Genomic DNA, 12483 nt, shown 5'->3' with positions numbered 1-12483 from the left:
ATTTCATAAAGATGACAGATGTGGAAATAACATTAAACTCTTAGTTCATAATGTGTGTTTCCATTGCTATTTGATATGAAATAAATGTGTGTTGCTAAAGTGTACTATTCTTGATATTGTCGACTTCGAGGCATCAAATTTGAGTTTGGCTCTCCCGACATGCCACTCTTTGTTTCGGTCATGATACATTTTAATTTATCTGTTTGTGGATCACAGTAAGTAAAATTCGATGTCTCGAAGTCGACATTTTCTCTTAAATAGTTGATCAAACGTGTTGAGTCCCGTAAGGTTATATCGAGTGACTTGATCGCTTTAAATTGACTGTGGATATACATTTTTCAGTCGTCGCTTAATTTCCCCCTAGTAAACGTCAATGGAAACAAAGCAAAATGCCATAAAGTTGAAGTTGAGAAATTGCGAGGAAATAGAATTGTTGGATAAAAGTTATGTTTGAATGTTTGAAGTATTAGGTTGAGTGTATGTATATATAGGTAAAATAAAGTCATTTAAAAGAAAAAAAAGTTACCGTTTAATTTTAAAATGTTGTCAATGATAACATTTAAACAATTAATCTCGTCCTCAAGTATGTTGTGCAACGACGATCTGGAAGACATGTATACTAGGACGGTGCCCACGACTGAGTGCTAGTAACGGCGCCATTGGAGACGGAGCCGAAGACGGCTTTTAACGGCGTGTGGTTGTGAGTGGCCTTAGAAACTCAAATAGTTTTTTGGAGATATTATATATTCATAAAGGCACACACAGAAACATAAGAAGTTACGAACATTCAGACAATAAACATTCATACGTAAGGAAAATCATGATTGACGATCAATTAACGAAGAAGTAACAGATCCTGAAGCATATAAACATGGATATAATTTTCAAAGGTTAAATTGTCCTGTTTTGAGATTTTTATTTATCACGTAAACTATTTTACAGTCTTCTTTACTTTCGTCTTAAAAAGTAAAATATACAATTTTTCCATGGAAAAGTAGAGAAAACACCCGGTTGCATGGGTTACAAATGACCCAAAATTTGAGCCCACAATGCAATGCCAGGCCGACCCATATACCTTGTCAAATTCCTGCCACATAACAAAACATTCTTAATTCATTAAACTAACTAAGAACCAAACATTTAAGTACGAAAAAAAAAAAAAAAAACATATAGTATACCTTTTGTATTAGTACTTACTAATTACTCCGTACTAATTTAATAGAACACAAATTACCAATAAACTAATAGACAAAATTTGTCTTATTTATTATGAATAGTACTATTCAATTTTAGACAAAATTTGTCTTATTTATTATGAATAGTACTATTCAATTTTTCATTTTTTACAAACTAATCCCCTAACTTTCATTAAAATACAAATCAAACCTCCTACTTTATACTTATATTATAAATTATTATTTATCCCATCACTAACACCAAAAACACCCACCACGCTTTACCGGCTTCTACACTGCGCTCAAACAGTAGGACCCACATAGGCCACTACTGTGCTACATTTTTTTTTTCTCCAACGATAAAAGAAGCAACTTTCTTAAAAGGAACAACCATTCAATGCTACCAAAAGATGTCGATTAATATTTTTTTTTTACAAAATAGATCAACTAACTTTAACGCTAAAAGAAGCAACTTTCACAAAAGGAACAACCCTTCAATGTTAGATGGCGAAAAAAATTCTTTTTTACAAAATAGATCCACAAAAGGAAAGACTTTTTTTAACTCGCATTCAAGACGGAGCCCCCGACGCGAAGCGAGTGCTCCACAACTAGTTTATTCCATTTTGAACACACATGGGGTGGTCAAAAGGCAAAGTTTGAATATGCACATGACGAGTTGGTGACCATGGAATATATTTATATATTTAATTTATTTTTCATATTTATTTTATACAGAGTATATTATATTATATTATTATTATATGTATATTATATAACAACAATAATTATATAAATTTGGAATCAAATATCACATCAAACGAATTAAATTTTATTAATCTAGCAAGGTGTCAGGTTTTTTTATTTTTAAAATACATAAATTAATACAAACTTATTGAAACGAAACTATTAAATAACATTGATAGACTTACTACTTAGTAGGGGACCGAAAACGTTACAAAAAGCCAAATCTAAAGCACATGGGACTTTTGTGACAGTTGATAGTGTTTGCTCAATGAACATGATCCAATACATATTCAATGTGCTTGTTGCCCAACGAAAACTAGTTGGGTCAGATTTATTGTGAGAAGGAAACATATATAAATCATGTCACTACATAATCATTTACCCATTATCTATAAATTGTCATATATATATATATATATATATATATATATATATATATATATATATATATATATATATATATATATATATGTTCACTTTTATGTTTCATGTACAATTTTCATCAAAAACGTCGGGAATTGGCGTTTCCCGACCGCATCATTATTTCTACAAGAGTTTCTAGCAGTGTCGCCTTCATAGACGCCACTTTCTTTTTTTTCTTTTACATTTTTATTTGTTTAAAGCAAAATTTGCGGACCTGTTGTAACTCAAGAACAACACTGACACACCCCGGTCTTTCACTTTTTCATCTTTAGTGTTTTACAAAGGATTAAGAAATATATTGAAAATCAGTCGCCACTTCTTGTGCTCTAATCAAGTGACAACATTTTTTTTTAAACACGAATATATACATGCCCACCCCGGGACTCGAATCCCCAACCTATAAGTTGAAAAGATCACCTCGATACCGCTAGGCCAATGACCCTTTGGTAATGAAGTGACAACATTTATAGAAAATAAATATATATTATATATATTATAAAAAGTGTAATAATGTAATTTACAAATTACAAATGAACACTAAGTTCTAGTTCTAACTATAGCGGATAGATTATATGTTCAAAAACCTTTTACTTATACATCAGATAACTTAACCAAAGAAAATATAATGACCTAATTTACCTATACCTAATAGAAGTATATCCAACATATAGATGCTTTATTACATTATGCAATTGACATAGTTTTGTGTTCTATAATTAAATATTTTGTCATGAAAAATTGATACTCTCTAACTCTCTTTTTTGTCTTCAGTTATATAAGTACAAACTGATATTTTGAAAATGAAAAGCAGAAAAGGCCATATTACTCATAATTATATAGTTTTCTAACTAGACATTTTGTTTATTACTGTATATAATTACAAAAAAAAATAAAAAAAAATAAAATAAAGACGTACCTTTTTTAAGTTAAGAGCAATTTGTTTAGGGCTAAATTTCTCTAAACTATCAAAAGTTTGTCTAGCTGACCGGAATGCATGAATTTGCATGAACGCCGGCATGTCCGTTACCAACACCTTAATCTGCAATAACTCTGCCACGGGCCCCACATTCGCTAGCCCCATCTCCGCCGCACTCCCCACCGATCTCCTCCCTGCAAACTCCATCAATGAAAGCGAGTTCCTACCGCCTTCCATCACACAAACTGACTTTCTTGCCGATTCTTGAACCATTTCTTTCTTCTCTTCTTTTTCATAATTTTGTTGTTTAAACTCGGTTTCTCGGTAGGTTTTGGATCTTGTAAGTAGTCCCCAACGACGGCCGGAAACGACTTTCTTGGTGGTTGAATGTGGTGGCGTTGGTGGCGGATGGTGACGGCCTCCGTTGTCTAGTTTGTAGACATACATTACTCCTTTCTTTTGTTTCTCATTGGTTGTTGCCATGTTTTTCTTTTACATAAACGTTACAGTGAATGAAAATGTTTAATATGACTGCTTTGACGATGTTTTTATGAATATTAAATATTAAATTAATAAAATTAGTGTTTATATAAAACTATAAAATTTTATTTATAAGAAAATGGTGGCGGCGGTCGCGATGTTGGCGGCGGTAATAGTGGTGGTGGTGGAAGAAGAAGATGGTTGTACGAATTTGAAGAATGTGAGGATGCGTGGATAATTTTATAGAACAGTACTCCGTAGTAGTTATTGTATTGTATTTGTATTACGAATTATTTTAAACTGTATATAGAAAATAGAAATGAAATGCGAGTTGTCGAATCTTACACTTGTCTATTTCTGATTGGATTGTAAAAGCCACAAATCTCTAAATTGGAAAGGAAAAAATAGGTAAATAAGAAAGTGTTAGATTAGGTAACTCAATAACCGAAAATATATCGGGTGATTTCATATTCATTTATATTTATTACTTCTTCCGTCCTAAATTCTATTTTGAGATATCCCAAATTAATTGTCCAAATTCTTTTTCAACCAACTAAAAGAGGTTATTCTGGAGAGAAGAAGATATATTATTGGTGGAGAATGAAGTTAGTGCGATTTCCTAAAACTGCGTATTTTTTGTATGGAAACAATAGATTTGGGACGGAGGTGATAATTAGCGTATATTGATAATGATTTTCTGTGTTCACATTAGGTCCTGAGATACAATATAAATAGCAAACAATACTGAAAACCTAATGGGCTAGAAACATGAGCGGGCCCTTATAGAACACGGGCCAATAAAACACTTAAGGACTAAATCCGTCTAACATCCCCCCGCAGTTGGAGCGGGAGCAGGGCGAACACTCAAACTGGATCGAAACTCATCAAAAAGTGCAGTAGGTAGACCCTTGGTGAAGATGTCAGCAAACTGGTAGCGCGAAGGAACATGGAGCACACGAACATGACCTTTGAGCACAAGGTCGCGAACAAAATGTATATCAATCTCAATATGCTTGGTTCGTTGATGTTGAACCGGGTTACCAGACATGTAAACTGCACTGACATTATCACAATAAACAAGTGTGGCAGATGATAGCGGGCAATGAAGCTCACGAAGAAGGTTACGAATCCAACATGTCTCTGCTACGGCGTTGGCAACGCCGCGATACTCAGCCTCAGCACTAGAGCGAGATGGTGTGTGTTGTCGCTTGGAAGACCATGACAGAAGATTATTACCCAGAAAAACACAATACCCAGAAGTGGATCGTCTAGTAGTTGGACACCCAGCCCAATCTGCATCGGAGTATGCGATCAATGAAGTAGTGGTGGAGGCAAAAAGTTGAAGACCGAGGTGAAGTGTACCCTGAACATAGCGTAGTATCCGTCGGAGGGCCGCCATGTGTGGCTCCCTGGGATCGTGCTTAAAAAGACATATCTGCTAAACCGCATATGAGATATCTGGTCGCGTAAAAGTAAGGTACTGAAGTGCACCGGCAAGACTGCGATACAATGTAGGATCCTTGACCGGAGGACCACTTGCGGTTAACTTGGTGCTAGTATCAATCGGGGTTTTACTAGAGTTACAACCAACCATATCGGCACACTCAATAATCTCAGAGGCATACTTTTGCTGAGAGAGGAACATCCCTGAAGAGGAACGTGTGACAGAAATACCTAGAAAATAGTTCAGTGGCCCAAGATCAGTCATCGAAAACTCCTGATGTAAGGAGAAAATAACCCGCTGAAGAAAGGTGGTGGAGGATGCGGTCAAAACAATGTCATCCACATATAACAATAAATAGGCCGTGTCGACACCGTGTTTGTAAATAAACAGGGATGTGTCACATCTGCTGTGCTGAAAACCAATACGCTGAGCGTAGCCAGCAAATCTCTGGAACCAGGCACGTGGGGCCTGCTTTAGGCCGTAAAGAGACTTCTGTAAGAGGCAGACATGATCCGGGTGAGCAAGGTCTCGAAAACCAGGGGGCTGATGCATATAAACCGTTTCAGATATATGACCATGGAGAAATGCATTCTTAACATCTAGCTGATGAACGGGCCAGTGTCGAGAAGCAGCAAGACTGAGAACAGTCCGAATAGTGGCCGGTTTAACAACCGGGCTAAATGTCTTATCACAGTCAATACCAACCTGCTGGCAACGTCCGTTAGCAATGAGACGAGCCTTATACCTGCTCAGAGTGCCATCTGCATTGAACTTGTGCTTAAACAACCACATGGAGCGAACTATGTTCGTGTTCGACGGGCGAGGCACAAGAGTCCAAGTACCATTTTTAATTAAAGCATTGTATTCTTCGGTCATAGCGTTATGCCACTTAGGGTCGTTCATAGCATGAGAATATGATTTAGGAACGGGAGTTGGAGAGGAGACAAGAAGATTAAGACGCTGAACGGGTTTGGTGGTACCAAGACGGTGACGGGTGACCATGGGGTGAGTGGAGGTGGTGTTTTGATGTTGGGTGTTGGGAGGTATAGGAGCTGGTATAGGTTCCATGGTGAGACGACCCGACTCAATCCATAGGGACGAATACAATAACATATGATAACATTGCGAGGTACATGACCTCTATATGATACATTTTACAAACGTTGCATTTATTCTTAAAAGGCAAACTATCATTACATCAATATTTGACATTTTCGTCTAACATTTCATAATATCCAAATGACCTAATCTGTCATTTACTTATTAATATTCTCTATTGAACTCCAATGACTCGAATGCAACGTCTTTGTATCATGGCTTAAAAGGTCCCAAGTAGTGTCCTTAACATGAGCTAATGCACAGCGGAAGACTTAATTCATACCTGAGAATAACATGCTTTAAAACGTCAACATAAAGTTGGTGAGATATATAGGTTTGATGCTAGCAGCGTTATAACAATGGAACACAAGATTTCATATATAAACATTTTAATAAAAATATTCTAAGTGGTTGAGCACTTGGTAACCATACTTAACATTTAATCACGTCGCATATTCCCTTTATTATGAAATCTTACTACACCGTACCAAGTGTAGTCACGAAACGAAGTACTGTGCAACCGTTGAATACTGGTCGTCCAGTCCGGTTGGGGTTGTCAGGCCCGATAGATCTATCAACAGGATTCGCGTTTACAATACCGCTGTAAATATTAGTTACCAAGCTACAGGGAAGTATGCCAGTGGTACAACTCAACGTAGAATATATTTTTCAGTTACTTGTGTCCATAACGTAAAACATAAAATACATGTATTCTCATCCCGAAATATTTAGAGTTTAAAAGTGGGACTATATACTCACTTTTGTCTTGAAGATATGTAATTTCGACTTGGTCTCCGATTGATATCACGAACCTATCCATATATAATATATCAATACTTTTTCTTTTTAAAACAATCGTCACATATATATATATACTTATAATACTTTTAATACTTTTAATAATTCCTTAGTCCGTAGTTAGCAGTCCGATGTTAGTAATTCAATTTTAATGGTTCATTTTTAGGTGTTTAATAAACCCCCAATGAAATCAATAAAACCCCCATCGTATATGTATTGGTCGAGATTAATCTTGACCCACGGTACCGGTGTTGTCAAATGACGTGTTGCGTACATAAAGTACCGGTGTTGTCAAATGACGTGTTGCGTACAATCATGGGATCTTATGATTAATCTTCTCGTATTGTTTACGGGTGATCCTGAACCATATAAAATTAAATTATGAGTACATATATATAAAATATCATGTTATTTTAGAAAGATGTGATTTATTTAATTTTTCTCCAATTATTTTCGTGGCTAAACTAGTCTTGGATATCCGATTTTGTTTTGGTCATAGTTTCTTCGTTACAACTCCGTTTTCGTTGGTTCAACTTGCCACTTCCTTGGTTCGAGTCCCTCTTTAAGAATATGAACTGTAAATACCTTAGTTTGTATTCGAAATCATAGGTCATAGGTCAAATTTTGGTGAAACTTATGAAGTTAATCATTTTTGTTACAAAAACATCATTTAATGACCATTTTTCTAAAAATACTTATACTATGAATTAAATCATGAAATTTTTATGTGTTAACATATTCATAAGAAATATCATTTTTCCAGAATATAAACCTCCAATTCAAAGTTCAAGATGGTTTTTAATTATCCAACCCAAAACAGCCCCCGGTTGCACTCCGACGTCATAAAAACAGTTTTTTTAAGGTATTCTTTGAAAAACCAAGTTATACCTTGTTAAATTAGCATATATTTAAGTTATATTACAGGTCTTGAAGTATTTTAAAAGTTAAGTTAGAAGGATCTATTTAGTTTGCAAACAAGTTTGAAATCATTCAAACTATGTTTTTGTTGTTAAAATTGTATACCATACAATAAGATAGCTATATATATATGAATCGAATAAGGTTATGAACAAAGTTACTACCTCAAGTTACTTGGACAAGATTGCTGTAAAAGAGGAGTAAAAACCTAGAACCAAAAGAGTGATGAAATTGGATGAAAGATTGGAAGCAACTTAAGACATAAACTTGAATTGAAAGTTGTATTTTTGTAGTGTTTTTGTTGATCTTTTTATGGTGGTGTTTAAGGTGATTCTTGAGAGGATTTTTGCTGGAGTTCTTAGAGAGACATGAGGCTAGTAAGTGTGTGTGTTTAGCAAGAGAAATGATGTTCCAAAAATTGAAAATGGATGCTTGTATTTATGGTGGTGTAAAAGGTGTATAAATTTGTAATTTTGTGAAAAGATTTTTTAATCATGTGAAATTGTCATACTAAATAACAAAAGTAGTTACCTTATACATAAGGCATGAACAAGGGCTGGTTGGTGGTGATTTGATGTGTATATACCAATAGTAAATACGTATAGAAGCTAGGTATGATACGAGTACATATACTCTAGATATACGTATAGAAATCTTGTGAAAAATGGAATGAGGATTCAAATATAGCTATCTTTTGTGAATATACTTATATTGTTTTATGTAATTAAGTCTTTAAAAGTGATTAAATACAGTATATATACGATATATGTATAAACATTATAGGTCGTAAGTATTTATGTCAAATAACGTTACGTATAGTTATCGTTTTGAAAGCTTAAGTTAGTAGTTTCAAAATATACTTATAACTTATTGTTATTAATACAAAATGAGATATTTAAACATCCTTAAATCATGTTAAATATGTATATATACATATATATACACAAACGTATAATTAACATATATTGTATAGTTCGTGATATCATCGGTCAAACTAGACGGTTAAACGTTATGTAAAACTCTTTTCAAAATCATAAATCTCAACAATTTAGATTGCTTATCATGTTGGTAAGTTTTAATTTATGTAAATATTAATCTTATAAGTGTAAAACGATCGGAAAAATCCGGGTCGTTACAGTACCCACCCGTTAAAGAAATTTCGTCCCGAAATTTGGTAGAGGTTGTCATAAATAACAATAGGAATGTTTTCATGACGAATATGAGGTATTAATAGAGTTTTATCATTATTGGAAGATATGGATAAAACGATTCGGTCATGTGAAGCGCACGAGTGAAGCTATCACAAAAGAATGAAATGAGTGAATATAGAATTGTTTTAACCGATGTCGAGATTAGGATTGATTTCCAGAATTTAAGGGATTTAAAGAAAATCTTATGTAATAAGATTTGGTTCTTCGATGATTTAGAAAACAGGATCTCCTTTGATTTAATACGATAATCTGTTTCGATTTCTTTGTCGGATATTTCACTATAAATCCACCTCCTTCCCTTTCTTACTTCCATACCTCACATCTCTTACTCTTCCTCCTCTAATTCATACCTTAAGGTATCCTTTAAAATGCTTCATCCCGTTCTGATTTTTGTTATACTTCTAACTTTCATATCTTTCATTCTTCTCTTTCATCTACCGCTAGAAGAATCTATTCACTTTTATGATTTTCTTGGAATTATAATGTTTCTAATTCTCCCGTGTCTTTACGTCGCCATACGTATTGATACACACGGTTTGTAGTTTCTGGGTGGTTATTGGGTTTGATATCTTTCCTTATATTTCGATGCTCCTGCTTCTGTTTTCCATAATCATTGTCATCCATAGTTAATACTCTCTCCTATTTGCTGTAATCTATACCCCAATTTCTATTTTGGGACTTTGTCCCTTCGTTTCTTCTTCCCGTCCTTGAGTCAAGCGATCAATAGTTCGAAATTCGTAGGTATAAAATTCGGAATGAACATAGCTAATGCTCTAAGAAAGGAATGGTAATGGCACGATTTTGATTTGTCAAATTACCAGAATATCCAGGAAAATAGAACTATCAAGATGATTTGTTCTTAATATGTTTCGGAATTGGATAGAATGTAAAAGTCGTGTAACATGGCACATGATGACGGTACTGTGAATCATCATATTCCATTAGAAACTTAACATGACTTACTGTAATATAATGAAGTTGATCAAGTTTCATTATATTATACTAGTTCATGCATCAGTTCCCAACACTGCTTCAGAACATTCCTATTTTAAACTTGAAGGATTTAGAAACTAACACAGTTTCCTTTATATTGTAACGCATATATTACAGAGAGATAAATGATTTCAGATAAGGATAGTGGTGAAAATATCTTCAGAAATATTGAGTATATTTATAATGAAAGATATGATAATATCTTGGAATTTCTAATGTCGAAGGATGATGATGAAGATTGACCCGTAAGGGTTTAGATTCAGAAGCAAGGTGTTTGCTACAGAATCGTCATAATTCTTTATGTACAAGTTTAGTCCTTGTAACTTGTTCAGAGTCTCCTTCATGGTTTGTTCAATCCGGTTTTCAGTACCAATTTTCTATCGAGCGTTCCTAACACTTCCTTCTTTTATCATCAACATTTGGTCATTAAGACCTTCTACAACATGCTGCTTCGTCAGTATTTTCAAAGTTATCGGATCTGGGTCATTGGTTATCAAACCAAGATGGTTTAAGGAGAATTGTATTTTTAGATGATTAAACGCTGATGGTAATATGATGGAATATAAAAGGTTCTCCGGTAACGATGGCGAAAGAACAACGTATATATATATATCGAGATTGTAATAAGAGTAGTCTTACTGAGATATCGAAGTGGAGCTGTGACAAAATTAGTTAATTGAAAAGGAATCGCGTGATTGTTTTTGCTAATGGATGATAAGGAATTCGATGCGGATACGTTTTAACTATAACTTCGAGTTCAAAAATTTTTAGGTGCATAACTGTATGCATAAATCTTTATTCCGTAGACGAGGTGCGGCTGGTTGAACTTCTCGATCGAGATGTTTTCAAGAATCATGAAAAGTTGTGAATGCGAATTGTAATCGTCAAGATACAAATGAGGTTTAAAATAGAATCAAGTGGCAAACGTGAAGGATTGTTTAGTTTCATATGTAATAATCATCATTTTAACTCATTTTTAATTGTCCAAAGTTAGCAGTCTAATAGTCCGATTGTCCAATGGTTCAATAAATTCATATATGAACTAAATATATAATATTCGAATTACTTAATACGTATCGTGACCCGTGTACTGGTCTCGGTGTCGATCACAACTCAAAGTATATATATATTTTGGAATCAACTCCGACCCTGTATAGCCAACTCCCACCTTCACATATAGAGTGTCTATGGTTGTTCCGAAATATATATATAGATGGATCAATATGATAAGTCGAAACCTTGTATACGTGTCCCGTTATTTAAAATGCGTAAAATAAATAAATATATATCATGACCCATTATACAACGTGTTGTCTCAGAATTAATCCGACGTGTTGTTGTACATGTGTCCCGACGGTATGTAAAGTACATAAATTAAAATTGCAAGAATGTAAATTGCGATAAATTAAATATTAATCAGTTAGCTTAGCCGGAACAGTTAGCGTGTAATCCTATCACAATTTCAATTAATTAATTCATCTGTTTCTAACAATTTTTATTTTGCCAATGTTTCTTCATTATGCCACTTGTTGGATTCGGATAGGTAAAAATCCAAATATGAAATTTAAATGGAAATGGTTAATCTGGGGTGAACGGATACGTATATCGGTAATTGTAAGTAGGATAATAAATGATCGTTGAATCAGATTCGAAGAATGTACAGTGTAACTTGTTAATGTGAATTCTAAATATTCCTTGGGTACTACCCACCCGTTAAAATATTTTCATCATTAACAGTTTGTACGAATGAAATTTTTAATTACAATCTTTATGAAAATATATTTGCATATATATTTTCTTCGGAGGTAACTATGAATTTAATGAGTCAATAAAATATTCAACTCATTTGATTTATCGTTATTACTAGATTACATAATCTCCAAAACATTAGAGATTACATAATCGTCATGTCGAACGAAGAACGATACGTAAAGAAGAGGTAATCGGTGTAGAATGATATGTAGAATAAAGATCATATTCGAAGTTCAGATGATGATGTTGAGGTACGTGGTGCGGATGTGATTGTTGGTGGTGGTAATGATACGGTTGGTGTTGATGCTGATGATGTCGTTGACGTCGATGATGCTACTGGTACTGAAGATTGCGAGGTTGATGTTGTTAACGGTACTGGTTATGCTGCTGGTGCTGCTGCTGGTGTTTGTAACCTTCACACCGTGTTCTCCAAAGCCGTCACACGAGCGCGAAGTTCGTTAATTTCTGCTAGTACACCAGGATGATTGGCGGTTGGAGTGAGCGAATGAACAAGATCCGAAATATGGGATA

The 12483-nt window shown here is 34.4% G+C and overlaps 1 protein-coding gene across 1 annotated transcript; it reads right to left on the bottom strand.

Moving 5' to 3' along the window:
- Positions 1 to 906: 906 nt before the first annotated feature.
- Positions 907 to 3930, bottom strand: LOC139883844 (uncharacterized). Its single transcript, XM_071867964.1, has 2 exons — positions 3259 to 3930; positions 907 to 1087 (listed from the first exon to the last, which is right to left on the bottom strand). The coding sequence occupies exons 1-2, from the start codon at positions 3739 to 3741 to the stop codon at positions 932 to 934; spliced, it is 639 nt and encodes a 212-aa protein (XP_071724065.1). The 5' UTR covers positions 3742 to 3930; the 3' UTR covers positions 907 to 931.
- Between the last annotated feature and the right edge of the window lie 8553 nt (positions 3931 to 12483).

This window comes from Rutidosis leptorrhynchoides, chromosome 1 (assembly GCF_046630445.1).
Source record: "Rutidosis leptorrhynchoides isolate AG116_Rl617_1_P2 chromosome 1, CSIRO_AGI_Rlap_v1, whole genome shotgun sequence".
Lineage (NCBI taxonomy): Eukaryota > Viridiplantae > Streptophyta > Magnoliopsida > Asterales > Asteraceae > Rutidosis > Rutidosis leptorrhynchoides.
The sequence above is the reverse complement of the archived record's forward strand: the minus strand, read 5'-3'. Positions and strand labels throughout refer to the sequence as shown.